Source organism: Silurus aristotelis (genome assembly GCF_946808225.1).
Source record: "Silurus aristotelis genome assembly, chromosome: 21".
In the NCBI taxonomy this organism is placed as follows: domain Eukaryota; kingdom Metazoa; phylum Chordata; class Actinopteri; order Siluriformes; family Siluridae; genus Silurus; species Silurus aristotelis.
The window spans coordinates 1,295,076-1,314,283 of record NC_139594.1 but is presented as its reverse complement, the minus strand read 5'-3'; the positions used below and the strand labels follow the sequence as shown (position 1 = coordinate 1,314,283).

The 19,208-nt window shown below is 46.1% G+C and overlaps 1 protein-coding gene across 2 annotated transcripts; it reads right to left on the bottom strand.

The window, feature by feature from the left end:
• Positions 1-24: 24 nt before the first annotated feature.
• On the bottom strand, positions 25-16,060 carry adck5 (aarF domain containing kinase 5). Of its 2 annotated transcripts, XM_083524480.1 has the most exons (15): positions 15,906-16,060; positions 12,728-12,822; positions 12,077-12,226; positions 6,465-6,540; positions 6,047-6,247; positions 5,774-5,914; positions 5,424-5,537; positions 4,911-5,042; positions 4,629-4,712; positions 4,468-4,549; positions 4,159-4,237; positions 3,948-4,039; positions 3,514-3,766; positions 2,273-2,389; positions 25-2,172 (listed from the first exon to the last, which is right to left on the bottom strand). In XM_083524480.1, the coding sequence occupies exons 1-15, from the start codon at positions 15,918-15,920 to the stop codon at positions 2,070-2,072; spliced, it is 1,734 nt and encodes a 577-aa protein (XP_083380606.1). In that variant the 5' UTR covers positions 15,921-16,060; the 3' UTR covers positions 25-2,069. The 2 variants fall into 2 exon arrangements, with proteins under 2 accessions (XP_083380606.1, XP_083380607.1); XM_083524481.1 differs by lacking the exon at positions 12,728-12,822.
• Between the last annotated feature and the right edge of the window lie 3,148 nt (positions 16,061-19,208).

Below are 19,208 nucleotides of genomic sequence, written 5' to 3'. Positions count from 1 at the left end.
AAGGTAGCGGGAGAGAGGGAGGGAGGAGGTTTTAACTTCCTTTATTTCATAAATCAACAATAATCACAAATAATAAAAAAATCATTGCAGTCGTCTTCACAGAACTTCTCCTTCCTTCCATTATAGCAACATCTACTTATTTATATTATAATATATTATAATGTTTGTTTATTTCTGGGGCGAATAAAGTGGATGCACAATGTGTGGATATATTTCCATGGGCTGGAGTTGAAGATCTCCAGCTGTCGAGCTCCAAACCTACTGAACATGAATAAATGTGAACGCTGACTGCACCCCAGGAACCTCCTCACCTTCTCACACATCAGTACCTGGCTTTACTAACACCCTTGTGTCTGAATGAATCTCCACATGATCTAGTGGAACATCTTCCCAGAAGAGTGGAGGCGTATAATAACAGTGAATGGAGACTGAAGGATCCAATGGTCAGGTGTCCACAAAATTTTGACTGCACATTGCAGTCAAAAAAAGACAGGACTGAAAATCAAAGAACATCATCTTCAGATGAATCCAGATGATCTCGCCAGCTGTCATACTAAATAATGTGTCAGAGAAATGCTGTGCGTAAGTATGTAACCCCTCTGAACTTTCCCACGTGCTGTAGCGTTACGCTGTGATTTTTGGTCTGCGTCGAACATCCCATAATACTAAAGTCAAAAGGGAAAAATATAAAGTTTGTGACTGCAGAAGAACTTCCACCAAAAAATGAAGAGTGAAACCCTTTGAGATTTCTCTGAGTGAATCGCTGTGTGATTGAAGTGTCCTGGAAACATCAGAGGAAAAAAAAAAACAGCGTCATGCAGGTGAATGAGCGACTGAGACCAGGTTTAGGACTCAGTATTGTCCAAGCATGTTGTTACCACCATCGTGCTTCACCATGTTCACAGTTGGGTTTCTGCAAATGCAAAGAATTTCGGTTTCTTTAAACCAGAGGCACATTTTATTTTTTGTTCTTTGTGTCTTCAGCGTCTCCTGACTGACATCTCACGACGTTTGGAGTGATGTGTGTCTCAGACTGATCCATCTGAAGATCAATGCTGTGTGTATTTATATTGAATTACATACACACACATTTATATATATATTTTAGGGCTGTTAAAATGAGTGTGTTAATACAGCGTTAACGCAAATTCATTTTAACAGAACAAATTTCATTAAGGCACGATTAATGCAGCATTTCTGTTTTACTATTTTATTAAAAATATAAATAAATGTGAGGCGAAATTAAAACCTTCAACGCAACACGTTTATTCACGACGTCTTTTCTTTACTCAGATATATTAAAAAAAACAACAAATTTTTTTTATCACTAAACATTCGTTTTACTGATGCGCCATGTCTCAAATCAGCACCAAAATCCGGCAATTAAAACCGTCCGTGTGGAAACACAGTGAAAGTTCCGTTTTGTGTCCTGATGATTTACGTCATTTAAAACACCAGAATTACTTAAAACATGAAGACTAAATATACCTGTAAATGTTTAATGTTGTTATTAAAACCATAGTCAACATATATTTGCATAAAGTGTCCATATTCATGTACTGTACATGTTTATTAAAAACTTAAAGTATTAATTTAAGGTACATTTAGAACAGAAAAATGTGCGATTTATTTCTGATTAAATCACGAGTTCCCTCATGACAATCATGTGATTAATCACAAATATTGTAATCAATTGACAACCCGAATATATATATATATTCATTCATTTATTTTCCCCTGCTTTTATATATATATATATATATAAAATGTGTGTGTGTGTGTGTGTATATATATATATACAATTATAAAGAAACAATTATAGCGTATTATTATTCTTCATTAGAATATTAAATGAGATGTTATAGATATTGTAATTGCAGCACCACATCATGGTTTCTCCAGTATTATAATAACTCCTGCAGTGATGCACTGGGCTTCATTCATTAAACTACTAAATTAAGTAAAGTAAATGTGAAAAGCTGGGAGACAGGAAGTGAAACTTATATATATATATATATATATATATATAAAAAAAAAAAAGCTCCACAAGAAGTAAATAAAGTCTTTGGCTATTTGAGGTACTGATACATCTCCTGATTGAGGGAAATGAAACCACAGTAGGACAAAAGCTGCAGCAAACCACGAGTGAAACTCATCATCATCATCTCTGACCTGGAAAACACACACACACCATAAGATGACAGGACTCAGGCACGGGGTGTGGCCTCAAGTCTACAAGTGGTTTAATGCATAATTATTAAACTTTCTTCACCTTAAAGCAAATTCAAACTTCACATCTTCCCAGAAACTCCACATCCAGCGCAACAGAGTGGCCCGGGGCAGGAGCCTCGACTCGTCTGCTCTGGCTTTACCCCAACCTCGCACAGCACTGACACACACACACACACACACACACACACACACACACACGAGAGAGTGAGTGCATAATCAAACCTCAAAAGTTCAGGTTCAGTGTGTAGTGTATTATAATAATGTATTATAAATGATATGCAGTTTGTATAGTGTACTGTATACAGTGTGTGGTTTGTATAGTGTACTGTATACAGTGTGTGGTTTGTATAGTGTACTGTATACAGTGTGAAGTTTGTATAGTGTACTGTATACAGTGTGTAGTTTGTATAGTGTACTGTATAAAGTGTGAAGTTCGTGTAGTGTACTGTATACAGTGTGTAGTTTGTATAGTGTACTGTATAAAGTGTGAAGTTTGTGTAGTGTACTGTATAAAGTGTGAAGTTTGTATAGTGTACTGTATACAGTGTGTAGTTTGTATAGTGTACTGTATACAGTGTGTAGTGTGCTGTATATAGTATGTAGTTTGTATAGTGTACTGTATACAGTGTGTAGTTTGTGTAGTGTGCTGTATATAGTATGTAGTTTGTATAGTGTACTGTATACAGTGTGTAGTTTGTGTAGTGTACTGTATAAAGTGTGTGGTTTGTGTAGTGTACTGTATGTAGTGTACTGTATACAGTGTGTAGTTTGTGTAGTGTACTGTATACAGTGTGTAGTTTGTATAGTGTACTGTATACAGTGTAGTTTGTGTAGTGTACTGTATACAGTGTGTAGTTTGTATAGTGTACTGTATAGTGTGTAGTTTGTGTAGTGTACTGTATATAGTGTGAAGTTTGTGTAGTGTGCTGTATATAGTATGTAGTTTGTATAGTGTACTGTATACAGTGTGTAGTTTGTGTAGTGTACTGTATACAGTGTGTGGTTTGTGTAGTGTACTGTATGTAGTGTACTGTATACAGTGTGTAGTTTGTATAGTGTACTGTATACAGTGTGTAGTTTGTATAGTGTACTGTATACAGTGTGTAGTTTGTGTAGTGTACTGTATACAGTGTGTGGTTTGTGTAGTGTACTGTATACAGTGTGTGGTTTGTATAGTGTACTGTATACAGTGTGTAGTTTGTGTAGTGTACTGTATACAGTGTGTAGTTTGTGTAGTGTACTGTATTATTTATTGTATGTAGTTTGTGTAGTTGTTGTGACCTCTTGGCCATGAGGGCGTAGCGATCTACTGGAGCTCCCAGCGCTACGTTGATGCTGCGCACTGTGTTGATGTTGCGGAAGATGAGCAGCATGGGTCGAGGCAGAGCTTTCAGCACCTCCATGATGCTGTCGAAGCGCTGAGCGGCCATGGTGCGCATGTAGGACGTCTCCTCGCGGCTCAGGATGTTCCCCAGACCCAACTCGCGCATGTTGATTGGACGCTGGAGGAGCATCTCACAGAACAGGAAGTAGTCTGATGTGATGGAGATACGAGGCGTTAGTAGAGGATAGAAACGGTGTCTGTGGTGGAGGGTTCCCCGGGGAAGAAACCGGTGAATCCTTCTGCAGGATTTGAACCTGAATGTCTGTAGCGTTTGGAGCAGGATGATTAAACACTTTATTCTGTGGAATAATGTACTAATATTTGAGCTAACCTTTGACCCCGAGGTCATTGGAGGATTTTTTCATGGCGGCTTCGTCTCGGAGGACGATGGAGCGCCACAGCTGGCACAGAGCTTCTCGGTCTCTGACACACCACAGCAAACACACAGCGTTAAATGGAACAACAGAAAACAGTAGAGCTGAGTGCAGTGTGTTCATTATTCATGAGCTGCTCGTGAATATTAATGAGCTTGCGGGCATTACCTTTTGCTGAGGTGTTCATACAGTCCATGATCTAATAGAACAAGTTCAGCTTTTTTATCAGGACCTCTTCTTACCAACACTGTAACACACACACACACACACACACACACACACACACACACACACACACACACACACACACACACACACACACACACACACACACACACACACACACACACACACACAATTACAATCTCCCCACTGTCTTTGTTTCTTTATTCATTTTATCATGTTTATTACATTCATTCCTCTCTCTCACACACACACACACACACACACACACACACACACACACACACACATTACCGTTTCCTGGATGCGGGTCTGCGTGTATAAATCCGGTGTAAAATATCTGTTCGGCGAAAGTCTTGATCAGTTTCTCTGCAGTCTGAGGAGCATGAGCAGAAACATGTTGTTAATGATGATGATGATGATGATGGACTGCAGTAAAAGTGTGTGTTACTCACGTCTTTTAAACTCAGGCCCTGCCTCCTGATCTCCTCGCTGTTGTTGATCTTGCATCCATGGCAGAACTCGGCCGTGAGGACGCGCTAGTGTTAGGAGCAGAGCTGAGGATTAGTGTGTGTGTGTGTGTGTAACAGCGCTTATTAGTGTGGGTTAGGGTTATGACTGTGCATGCAACTGTGTGTGTAACAGTGTATGTGTAATAGTGTATGGTCTGTGTGTAACAGCGCATGTATAACAGTGTGTGTAATGGCGAGTGTGTAACGTGTGTGTGATCTCAGTACCTTGCTGGTCAGCTCCCAGAACACTTTTGGTATGACGATGAATTTGAAATGCTTCAGTTCCTGGGCACAGCGCTCAGAGTTCCTGCCCTCGTTCTCAAAATCCAGCTCCTGCGCCAGAGTTCCCTTCAGGTCCTGCAGGTTTCACACACACACACACGCGCACGCGCACGCGCACGCGCACACGCACACGCACACGCACACACGCACTGCTGTCAATATATGACAATATCACACCAACATTACTGATAACTGTTCAGTCGGGTGTGTTACGGCTTTGTGTGCGTCTTATGGGTGTGTCTATGTGTGTGTCTTACGTGTGTGTGTGTGTGTGTGTTATGGGTGTGTGTTACAGCTTTGTACATGTGTTACGGCTTTGGCTGTGTGTGTGTGTTAAGGCTGTGTGTTACGCTTTGTGTACAGTCTCGGTGGACAGTGAGGACGCAGTGAAAGACATCTTATGGTGTTTAGATGCGAGTTCTCACGTAACAGTGCGTGTCGTGACCTCACACAGACCTTTAGGACCCAGCGGAAACCGAAGCTCGGGTGCATAAACTTCACTATATCCAGCAGGATCTCCAGCGTCCTGATGTCTCCATCGAAGCGATCTCGGAGGTCTATATACTGCACCTGCATACAGAAGAACCGCAAATCACAGTGCTGTCACATGACCCCCCCCCGCCCCACACACACACACACACACACACACACACACACACACACTCACACACTCACACACTCACACACTCACACACTCACACACTCACACACTCACACACACAAAGGTTGGAACACAACCATTCCTGGTTTAATTCTCATTTCCTGGCTCTAACAGTCTATCATCATCAGATGGTGGGTCGTCTCACCTTTACAGCCACAGGGGTCCCGTCATGCAGCTCTGCCTTGTGCACCTGTGCTAAACTAGCAGCTGCTACGGGCTCGTACTCAAACGTCTTAAAGAGTTGATCGGGCGTGGAGTTGAAGTCCTCCAGGAATAAAGCGTCTACCTGGAACACACACACACACACACACACACACACACACACACACACACACACACACACACACACACACACACACAGTCAGTGAGGATAGTATTCATTCTCTCGGCTCCCCGCCAGACACATTATTCCCGTCACCTCTTTGTGGCGGCGGTTCAGCGCTTTATCCTCCAGGACCTGCAGCGTGTGGATGTACTCCGGAGGGAGCAGGTGGGTAAACGAGCACAGGCCCTGTCCCAATTTAATGTACACTCCACCGTTCCTCACTGCTCCCTCAAATATGCTGTCTGCCGCCCGCTGGTGACACGCCGACATGGCAGCCGTGAATTCAGTCCTTTCCTGCACACGGAGAAGCTTTAAACGTGCAATCAGAAACACAATCAGGGCAATCTGTGCAGTCTAGTGTGTGTGTGTGTGTGTGTGTGTGTGTGTGTGTGTGTGTGTGTGTGTGGCGAAATTCATCCAGTCTAATTAACTTTCAGAAGGCTGCAGAGTCTCAAGGAAAGAGACGAATTTTAGAACATGATTAAAGCAGAGAACAGAATCTGGGTCATACTTCATCAACGCCACGCAGAACCACGTTGGACGTCCACCAATAATCCACCGAGATCAGCAATCCGACATACAGAGATCTGAAATCATTCACACGTGAATCAGATTTTATGCACATTCATTCCCCATATTCCCAGTGTCTGTATTGACCCTGAACCCCACCCACAACCCCCCACACAACTACACCCACAATCCCCCTCACAACTCCACCCACAACCCCCCCTCCACCCACAACCCCCCTCACAACTCCACCCACAACCCCCCCCCACACACACACACAACCCCCCCCCACAATCCCCCACACACAACTCCACCCACAATCCCCCACACACAACTCCACCCACAATCCCCCACACACAACTCCACCCACAATCCCCCACACAACTCCACCCACAATCCCCCCCCAACTCCACCCACAACCCCCCCCCACACACACACACACACAACTCCACCCACAATCCCCCACACAACTCCACCCACAATCCCCCACACAACTCCGCCCACAACCCCCCTCACAACTCCACCCACAACCCCGCCCACACACACACAACTCCACCCACAATCCCCCACACAACTCCACCCACAATCCCCCACACAACTCCGCCCACAACCCCCCTCACAACTCCACCCACAACCCCGCCCACACACACACACAACTCCACCCACAATCCCCCACACAACTCCGCCCACAATCCCCCACACAACTCCACCCACAATCCCCCACTACTCCATCCACACCCACAACCTCCCACACACAACTCAACCCACAACCCACACACACACACCTCCACCCATCACTCAGGTTTGTTGATGGTGGTGTGGTGGGTCGTCTCTTATCCCAGAGATCCCTCATGTCTGTGTTTCCTTCTGGTTCTCCCTTTTAGTTATGCTGCCATAGCGAGTCTTGCCGGAGTCCAAACTGCACAGCGACATTAACTTTCATACACCAATAGGGACACTTAATAATCCATATCCTTCTCTTCCTCTCACTCACTCACTCACTCCTTTCTTCTCCCCCTCTCTTTTACTCACTCTCTCTCTTTCACTCTCTCTCTCTCTCTCTCTCTCTCTCTCTCTCTCTCTCTCTCTCTCTCTCGGTCGAGTTAAACATGCTCCTGAGGCTCCAGTGACCACTGTTCCTGCCCCTCTCCCCTCCGTGGATCTTCACACTTCTGTGCAGCTTGGGATGGTCTCTCTTTAACACCTTGGGTGGTTCCATGTAATTCCGGAGTAGAACGGGTGCTTTGAGGATGGATTGGACTGTAGTTGGTGTCGGTGGTCTGCTGCACTGACTCGGGAGTGCAGTTTGCTTCTGATCGTCATCACTGAACCCCGCAACATCGTATATCTGCTTCAAATGGACATTTGGTGCAACCCAGATGAGGATGGGTTTCCTCTTGAGTCTGGTTCCTCTCAAGGTTTCTTCCTTATGACATCTCGGGGAGTTTTTCCTTGCCACAGTTGCTCATCAGGGACAAACGTACTTACAAAGAACATATTTACTTTTAATCACCACATTATCTGTGTAAAGCTGCTTTGAGACAATGTTCATTGTTAAAAGCGCAAAACAAATAAACATGAATTGAATTAAATTACTCCACTCACCCCTCTAAACAACCCACAACCCCCCCACACACACACACACAACTCCACCCACTACTCCATCCACACCCACAACTCTACCCACAACCCCCCCCCCACACACACCTCTACCCACTACCCAACCCACAACCCCCCCACACAACTCCACCCACAACCTCCCACACAACTCCACCCACTACTACATCCACACCCACAACCTCCCACACAACTCCACCCATTACTCCACCCCCACACACAACTCTACCCACAACCGCCCCCCCCCCCCCACACACACACACACACACACATCTCTACCCCCTAAACAACCCACAACTCCCACGCCACAACTCCACCCACAACCTCCCACACAACTCCACCCACAACCTCCCACACAACTCCACCCACAACCTCCCACACAACTCCACCCACAACCTCCCACACAACTCCACCCACAACCTCCCACACAACTCCATCCACTACTCCATCCACACCCACAACCTCCCACACAACTCTACCCACAACCCGCACACACACACACAACTCCACCCATTACTCCACACACACACACACACACACACACACAACTCCACCCACTACTCCATCCACACCCACAACTCTACCCACAACCCCCCCCCCCACAACTCTACCCACTACCCCCTCCCCCACACACACACCTCTACCCACTACCCAACCCACAACCCCCCCACACAACTACACCCACAATCCCCCACACAACTCTAACCACAACCTCCCACACAACTGCACCCACTACTCCATCCACACCCACAACCTCACACACAACTCTACCCACGACCCACACACACACACACACACACACACACACACACACACAACTCCACTCATTACTCCACCCACACACAACTCTACTCACAACCCCCCCCCACACACACACCTCTACCCACTACCCAACCCACAACCCCCCCCACACAACTCCACCCACAACCTCCCACACAACTCCACCCACAACCTCCCACACAACTCCACCCACTACTACATCCCCACCCACAACCTCCCACACAACTCCACCCACTACCCCCTCCCCCACACACACCTCTACCCACTACCTCCCCACACAACTACACCCACAATCCCCCACACAACTCTAACCACAACCTCCCACACAACTGCACCCACTACTCCATCCACACCCACAACCTCACACACAACTCTACCCACAACCCCCACACACACACACAACTCCACTCATTACTCCACCCACACACAACTCTACTCACAACCCCCCCCCACACACACACACCTCTACCCACTACCCAACCCACAACCCCCCCACACAACTCCACCCACAACCTCCCAAACAACTCCACCCACTACTACATCCCCACCCACAACCTCCCACACAACTCCACCCATTACTCCACCCCCACACACAACTCTACCCACAACCGCCCCCACACACACACATCTCTACCATCACAACTCTACACTCACATCTCTACCCCCTAAACAACCCACAACCCCCCCCACACAACTACACCCACAATCCCCCTCACAACTCCACCCACAACCTCCCACAAAACTCCATCCACACCCACAACCTCCCACAAAACTCCATCCACACCCACAACCTCCCACACAACTCTACCCACAACCCGCACACACAACCTCCCACACAACTCTACCCACAACCCGCACACACAACCTCCCACACAACTCTACCCACAACCCGCACACACAACCTCCCACACAACTCTACCCACAACCCGCACACACAACCTCCCACACAACTCTACCCACAACTCTACCCACAACCCACACAACTCTACCCACAACTCTACCCACAACCCACACAACTCTACCCACAACTCTACCCACAACCCACACAACTCTACCCACAACTCTACCCACAACCCACACAACTCTACCCACAACTCTACCCACAACCCACACAACTCTACCCACAACTCTACCCACAACCCACACAACTCTACCCACAACTCTACCCACAACCCACACAACTCTACCCACAACTCTACCCACAACCCACACAACTCTACCCACAACTCTACCCACAACCCACACAACTCTACCCACAACTCTACCCACAACCCACACAACTCTACCCACAACTCTACCCACAACCCACACAACTCTACCCACAACTCTACCCACAACCCACACAACTCTACCCACAACTCTACCCACAACCCACACAACTCTACCCACAACTCTACCCACAACCCACACAACTCTACCCACAACTCTACCCACAACCCACACAACTCTACCCACAACTCTACCCACAACCCACACAACTCTACCCACAACTCTACCCACAACCCACACAACTCTACCCACAACTCTACCCACAACCCACACAACTCTACCCACAACTCTACCCACAACCCACACAACTCTACACACAACTCTACCCACAACCCACACACACACACAACTCTACCCACAACCCACACACACACACAACTCTACCCACAACCCACACACACACACAACTCTACCCACAACCCACACACACACACAACTCTACCCACAACCCACACACACACACAACTCTACCCACAACCCACACACACACACAACTCTACCCACAACCCACACACACACACAACTCTACCCACAACCCACACACACACACAACTCTACCCACAACCCACACACACACACAACTCTACCCACAACCCACACACACACACAACTCTACCCACAACCCACACACACACACAACTCTACCCACAACCCACACACACACACAACTCTACCCACAACCCACACACACACACAACTCTACCCACAACCCACACACACACACAACTCTACCCACAACCCACACACACACACAACTCTACCCACAACCCACACACACACACAACTCTACCCACAACCCACACACACACACAACTCTACCCACAACCCACACACACACACAACTCTACCCACAACCCACACACACACACAACTCTACCCACAACCCACACACACACACAACTCTACCCACAACACACACACACACACACAACTCTACCCACAACCCACACACACACACACAACTCTACCCACAACCCACACACACACACACAACTCTACCCACAACCCACACACACACACACAACTCTACCCACAACCCACACACACACAACTCCACCCATTACTCCACCCACACACAACTATACCCACAATCCACACCCCCACACACAACTCTACCCACAACCCCCACCCCCACACACAACTCTACCCACAACCACCCCCCCCACACACAACTCTACCCACAACCACCCCCACACACAACTCTACCCACAACCGCCCCCATCCCCACACACACACACATCTCTACCCACTAAACAACCCACAACCCCCCCACACAAAACTCCACTCACTACTCCACCCACACCCACAACTCTACCCACAACCCCACACACACAACTTTACCCACTACCCCACACACACACACACACACAACTCTACCCACTACCCAACCCACAACCCCCCCACTACTCCACCCACAACCTTCCACTACTCCACCCACCCACAACTCCATCCACACCCACAACTCTACCCAACCCACAACCCCCCCCACTACTCCACCCACAACCTTCCACTACTCCACCCACCCACACAACTCTACCCACGACTGCACCCACTACTCTATCCACAACCCCCACCAAACACAACTCTACTCACTACTTACCCCCCCCCCCCCCCCACACACACACACACACACACACACACACACACACCTCCCCCCCACACAAACAACTCCACCCTAAACCCCCCACACAACTGTCATGATTGGGTACTCCATCTTCACCCAGAACCCCACTCTGACTTACACACTAATTCAGAACCCCACCCTGATCCATAACATCTTAACCCAGAACTCCTCCTGACCCTGATCCACTCTGTTAATTTAATTCGATGCATGTTTATTTGTACTGCGTGTGTAATAATGAACATTGTCTCTAAGCAGCTTGACACAGATAAAGTGGTGATAAAGAATACAAATTCTCTTTTTAAGTATGAGTTTGTCACCACCCTCACCTGCAGAAGCGTCCTGTTCCCTCTAACAAGATCCTCATCTTCCTCCTGTCTCTGGGGTCAGAGCGAGCGTAGTGCACGCCCACCACCGCAGGAACACCCACTGACACACCAATCAGCAGCTTCCTCAGGGGTCGAAGACTCCGCCCACTCCTACAGAAACAACAAGGTTCACACTGTGATTCTAAATCACACGTCCGTCTGTCATTCTCTTTTTTCCTTCTCTCGGTCTGCCCATCCATTTGTCTATTTCTGTCTGTCTGTCCATCTAATTTACTGTCTGTCTGTCCACAAAAATGTGTCTGCACATTTGTCTGTCTCTCCATTTCTCTTTCTGTCTATTTCTGTGTCTGTCTGTCTATTTCTCTCTCAATTTGTCTGCCCAGATCTGTTTGTCTGTCTGCTGTCTGGCCATCTCTTTCTCTCTTTGTCTGTCTAGTCATTCTTTCCATTAATCTGTCCATCCTTTCATCCTTTTCTCTTCCTCGGTTCATTTCTCAAACTGTCGGTTCACTCATTTCTTCATCTGTCTGCCTTTCTGTTGCTATCTGTCCCACTCTGCCTTTGTGTCCATCCATCTCCTTTCTCTACCTCTCCCTCTCTCTCTCTCTCTCTCTCTCTCTCTCTCTCTCCCCCTCTTTCTCTCTCTCTCACCTCTGTGTGCTGAAGGATTTGTACAGCAGCATTCGAGTGTTTGTGAGATTTGAATATTTCTGCAGCAGAGCGAAGTGACGCCGACACACCCGTAACTGTAACACACACACACACACACACACACACACACACAGTTAGAACAGGGTTAAGGAGTTCAGGGCTGTATTGGTGAAGCTCCGAGAGAAAAACACGTCAATTCAAGTCCTAAAATTAAAAATAGCAGAGTGTGAAAGGTGTGTGTTGAGCCGCGAGGACACGAGAACGTGAGGACGTGACTCCACACTTTCATCAGGGAACAAAATGTCTCCTTTATTTACACGCATGGGGCCCCGGGGTCCGGGTCAAGTACATCGCTCTGAACTTTCCTTTTAACTCTGTATGATGTGATCACACTCAAAACACCCCCCCCCCCCCCACACACACACACACACACGTGTCCTGATAACACACTGCAGTGAGAGTTTCAACCTCCATGCCTGAAACTCTTTGCTGTGTCTCTTGTAAAACTCCAGAGATGTTCTTCACTAGATGGAGATGTTCTTCTTCATTTCAGAGCAGATCAGTAGGATTGAGGTGCAGGGACTGGGCAGGTGGTTCCATGATAGATATCACTCCAGACGTCTGTCTGCTCTCTAAACAACACGTACAGAACGCAGACGTGCGCTTCATCTTATCATCTTGCTGTACGGTGAAGTCGATCCTGATGACCTGCAGTCCAGACGGAACTGCACGGTGTTGAAGTGTGGAACAGGAGACGTGTTGGTTCCATTGCTCCATAAACAAATTGTGTTCTGCTTCACAGCGAATCACAATGCAAACAAACAAACAAACAAACAAACAAACAACCTGCATCTGTTTTAAACCTCGTACAAATGTCCAAGCTTTATTACATTTCACATAAAAACAGAAACGATATTTATTTTCCTTAAAAAATATAACATTTAAATATAAAAGTAACTTTTTACACTTTTTAACAAAGTAATCTATAAATAAAATAAATATTTTTAAATCTAAAATAATATTCTTGTCCGTTTAATTCATTACTGACTAAAACCTACAGTTATATTCATGTTTAAAATCAATATTTTTATTTTTAAATATTTATAAAACTTATATTATATAAAAATTATAAATCAGATATTTTTATACAGTGAGATTCACAAAACTATAATAAAAATAAAATTATACTAGAATTCAATATTTATAATCTGTAATATAACTGTGTATAATTCTAATCAGTTCAGATAAATAAATAAATAAATCAATAAATAAATACACTTGATAGTAAAAGTAAAAATAATAAAGTAATAACTATAAATTCATTAATTTATTAATATTAGGATTGTAGGTCGTTTAGAAGAAGAAGGATCATAGGGTGACGTATAAGAGTGGAGGAAGGTGCACACAGGTGGATTATGTTCTATGTAGGAGATGCAACCTGAAGGAGATTGGAGACTGTAAGGTGTTGGCGGGGGACAGTGTAGCTAGACAGCATCAGATGGTGGTCTGTAGGATGGTTTTGGAGGAGAAGAAGAAGAGGAGGAGAGTGAAGACTGAAAGAAGAATAAGATGGTGGAAGCTGAAGGAGGAAGAGTGTAGTGTGAGATTCAGAGAAGAGGTCAGACAGGAGCTCGGTGGTGGTGAAGAGGCGCTCGATGATTGTGGAACTACTGCAGAAGTGATGAAGGAGACAGTTAAAAAGGTTCTTGGTGTGACATCTGGAAATAGAAAGAAAGAGAAAGAGACGTGGTGGTAAAATGAGGAAGTGCAGGAGAGCAGAAGGAGAAACAGAATTGGGATCAGCAGAGTGATGAGAAAAGTAGGCAGGAGAACAAGAAGATGCGGCAGCAGGTAAAGAGGGATGTGGTGAAAGCCAAGGAAAAGGCATATGAGGAGCTGTAGGAGAAGTTGGACACTGAGGAAGGAGAAAAGGATTTGTAGCGATTGTCCAGACAGAGGAACCGAGCTGGGAACGATGTGCTGCAAGTTAGAGCAATAAAGGATGGAGATGGAAATGTGTTGACTAGTGAGGAGAGTGTGTTGAGAAGATGGAGGGAGTATTTTGAGCAGCTGATGAATGAGGAAAATGAGAGCGAGAAGGTTGGATGGTGTGGAGATGTGAAGCAGGAAGGGGATAGGATTAGTAAGGAGGAAGTGAGAGCAGCGATTAAGAGGATGAAGAATGGAAAGTCGGTTGGACCAGATGACATACCGGTAGAAGCGTGGAGATGTTTAGGAGAGATGCAGTGGAGATTTTAACAGGATTGTTTAACAGGATTTTGGAAGGTGAGAAGATGCCTGAGGAATGGAGAAGGAGTGTGCTGGTACTGATCTTTAAGAATAAGGGAGATGTGCAGACCTGCAGTGGATTTAGAGAAAGCATACAACAGGGTGAAGAGAGGAGTTGTGGTATTGTATGAGGAAGTCTGGTGTGATAAAGAAGTATGTGAGGGTGGTGCAGGACATGTATGAGGACGGTGTGACAGCAGTATCTATACATGGGGTATATCAGTAGAAGAATGCTGAGGATGGAGTCACCAGGAAGGAGGAAAAGAGGAAGATCAAGGAGGAGGTTTATGGATGTGGTGAGGGAAGACATGCAGGTAGTTGGTGTGAAAGAGGCAGATGTACAGGACAGAGGTGTATGGAGACGGATGATCCACTGTGGAGACTCCTAATGGGAGAAGCCAAAAGAAGAAAAAAAGAAGAAGGGGGAATGTAGGTTGTGTACTTTTGAGACGGTCCCTTACACTCTGACATCAAGGACAATAGAATAATGAAACAAATCTGTACGTTTTTTTTTTTTTTTTTTTTGTAGAATTACTTCTAATTATTTCACAGCTCCACACTGACCAGAGCCTTCATCATCATCATCATCATCATGCAGTCACGTGTTGCTGAAGGGAACAGAACTGTAATAAACACGTGCAGGTATACAAATGTGATATCTGATTTATTAAAGAAGTGTCTAAAGAAGTATCTCTCTCTCTCTCTCTCTCTCTCTCTCTCTCTCACACACACACACACACACACACACACACACACACACACACACACACACACACAGCTAGCAAGGCTGAACACCGGTTAGTTAGCGACCTGAACACCAGCTCGCAGCTCCACACACTACACACAGAAGGAGGAAACCAGCATGACCCTGATGTCTCTGTACACATACCGTCTCCGCCGCCATGATCCACTCCCCCAATCTCAGCTCCTGTATCCGGAGAAACTTTACACTGTGGAACTGCTGCTGTCAGGGGGTATTGAAATACTGTGTCCTGTGAATAAAAAGGTCTCTTTACGGAAGTGTACCGGAAGTTCAGCGCGTAAAAAGTACAAAACGGATAGACGCGCATGCGCCTTCTACTTTTGTGATTTTTAAACTCGCTTTAGTTTAAATCACCGACACCGCCGCCATCTTTACTACAACAGACTAAATCTATTACAGAACGAATTCCATTCTATTCTATTCTATTCTATTCTATTCTATTCTATTCTATTCTATTCTATTCTACTACACTATACTATATTCTATTCTACTAATTCGTATTCAATTATATTCTACTATTCTTCTTCTTCTTCTTCTTCTTCTTCTTCTTTCGGCTGCTCCCATTAGGGGGCGCCACAGCGGATCATCCATCTCCATACCACCCTGTCCTCTATATCTGCCTCTTTTACACCAACTACCTGCATGTCTTCCCTCACCACATCCATGAACCTCCTCCTTGGCCTTCCTCTTCTCCTCCTACCTGGTGGCTCCATCTTCAACATTTTTCTACCAATATAATTCATGTCCCTCCTCTGCACATGTCCAAACCATCTCAATCTCTCCTCCCTCACCTTGTCACCAAAACATCCTACATGTGCTGTCCCTCTAATAAACTCATTTCTAATCTTGTCCATCCTCGTCACTCCCAATGAACATCTCAACATCTTCAGCTCTGCTACCTCCAGCTCCACCTCCTGTCTTTTACTCAATGCCACTGTCTCTAATCCATACAACATCTCAGGTCTCACCACAGTCCTATAAACTTTCCCTTTCATTCTTGCAGATACTCTTCTATCACAAATCACTCCTGTCACTCTTCTCCACCCACTCCACCCTGCCTGCACTCTTTTCTTTACTTCCCTAACACACTCTCCATTACTTTGCACTGTTGACCCCAGGTACCTGAACTCCTCCACCTTCTCCACCTCTTCTCCCTGCAACCGCATCACTCCACTGCCCTCCCTCTCATTCACACACATGTACTCTGTCTTACTCCTACTGACTTTCATTCCCCTTTTCTCCAGCGCATATCTCCACCTCTCCAGGCTCTTCTCAACCTGCTCTCTACTCTCACCACAAATCACAATATCATCTGCAAACATCATAGTCCAGGGAGACTCCTGTCTGACCTCGTCCGTCAACCTGTCCATCACCACTGCAAACAGGAAAGGGCTCAGGGCCGATCCTTGATGCAGTCCAACCTTCACCCTGAACCAGTCTGTCGTACCTACTGCACACTTCACTGCTGTCACACTGTCCCCATACATGTCCTGCACCACCCTCACATACTTCTCTGACACACCTGACTTCCTCATACAATACCACAACTCCTCTCTCGGCACCCTGTCGTACGCTTTCTCTAAATCCACAAATACACAATGCAGCTCCTTCTGTCCTTCTCTATACTTCTCCATCAACATCCTCAAAGCAAATAATGTGTCTGTGGTGCTCTTCCTCGGCATGAAACCATACTGTTGCTCACAAATGGTCACCTCTTCTCTCAGCCTGGCTTCCATTACTCTTTCCCATAACTTCATGGTGTGACTGATCAACTTAATTCCCCTGTAGTTACTGCAGGTCTGCACATCTCCCTTATGCTTAAAGATCGGTACCAGCACACTCCTTCTCCATTCCTCAGGCATCTTCTCCCCTTCCAGAATCCTGTTAAACAATCTGGTTAAAAACTCCACTGCCATCTCTCCTAAACATCTCAACGCTTCTACCGGTATGTCATCTGGTCCAACCGACTTTCCATTCTTCATCCTCTTAATCGCTGCTCTCACTTCCTCCTTACTAATCCTATCTACATCCTGCTTCACCAACTCCACATCCTCCAACCTTCTCTCTCTCTGATTTTCCTCATTCATCAGCTGCTCAAAATACTCCCTCCATCTTCTCAACACACTCTCCTCACTAGTCAACACATTTCCCTCTCCATCCTTTATTGCTCTAACTTGCAGTACATCCTTCCCAGCTCGGTCCCTCTGCTTGGCCAATCGGTATAAATCCTTTTCTCCTTCCTTAGTGTCCAACCTCTTATACAGTTCCTCATATGCCTTTTCCTTGGCTTTCGCCACATCCCTTTTAACCTGCTGCCGCATCTCCTTGTACTCCTGCCTACTTTTCTCATCACTCTGTCGATCCCACTTCTGTTTTGCCAACCTCTTTCCCCTAATGCTCTCCTGCACTTCCTCATTCCACCACCACGTCTCCTTGTCTTGCTTTCTATTTCCAGATGTTACACCAAGTACTTTTCTAGCTGCCTCCCTCATCACTCCTGCAGTAGTTGCCCAATCATCCGGCACCTCTTCACCACCACCGAGCCCCTGTCTGACCTCTTCCCTGAACCTCACACTAAACTCTTCCTCCTTCAGTTTCCACCATCTTATTCTTCTTTCAAACCTTACTTTACTCCTCTTCTTCTTCGCCTCCAAAACCATCCTACAGACCACCATCCGATGCTGTCTAGCTACACTGTCCCCCGCCAACACCTTACAGTCTCCAATCTCCTTCAGGTTGCATCTCCTACACAGAAGATAATCCACCTGTGTGCACCTTCCTCCACTCTTATACGTCACCCTATGATCCTCCTTCTTCTTAAAATACGTGTTCACCACTGCCATTTCCATCCTTTTAGCAAAATCTACCACCATCTGCCCTTCCACATTCCTCTCCTTAAAACCATACCTACCCATCACCTCCTCATCACCTCTGTTCCCTTCACCTACATGCCCATTAAAGTCTGCCCCAATCACCAATCGTTCTTTCCTAGGTACACCATCTACCACTTCATCTAATTCACTCCAGAATCTTTCCTTCTCCTCCATCTCACAGCCAACTTGTGGAGCATAGGCACTGATGACATTTATCATCATCCCTTCAACTTCCACCTTCACGATCATCACCCTATCAGAAACTCTCTTCACCTCCACTACACTCTTACTGTACTCTTCCTTCAGAATCCCCCCTACACCATTTCTCTTTCCATCCACACCATGATAAAACAGTTTAAATCCACCTCCAATGTTCCTGGCCTTACTCCCTTTCCACTTGGTCTCCTGAACACACAGCATATCTACCTTTCTTCTCTCCATCATATCAGCTATCTCTCTCCCTTTACCCGTCATAGTACCAACATTTAAAGTACCAACCCGAACCTCTACTCTCCTACACTGCTCCTTTTCCTGCCGTCTCTGTAGACGTCTTCCT

Excerpts from the sequence above, each read along its gene's own strand:
- adck5 (XM_083524480.1), bottom strand. Across the intron at positions 5,915-6,046 it reads TGAACCGCCGCCACAAAGAG|GTAGACGCTTTATTCCTGGA; the intron begins GTGACGGGAATA and ends TGTGTGTTCCAG. Across the intron at positions 4,713-4,910 it reads TCTGGGAGCTGACCAGCAAG|CGCGTCCTCACGGCCGAGTT; the intron begins GTACTGAGATCA and ends TCCTAACACTAG.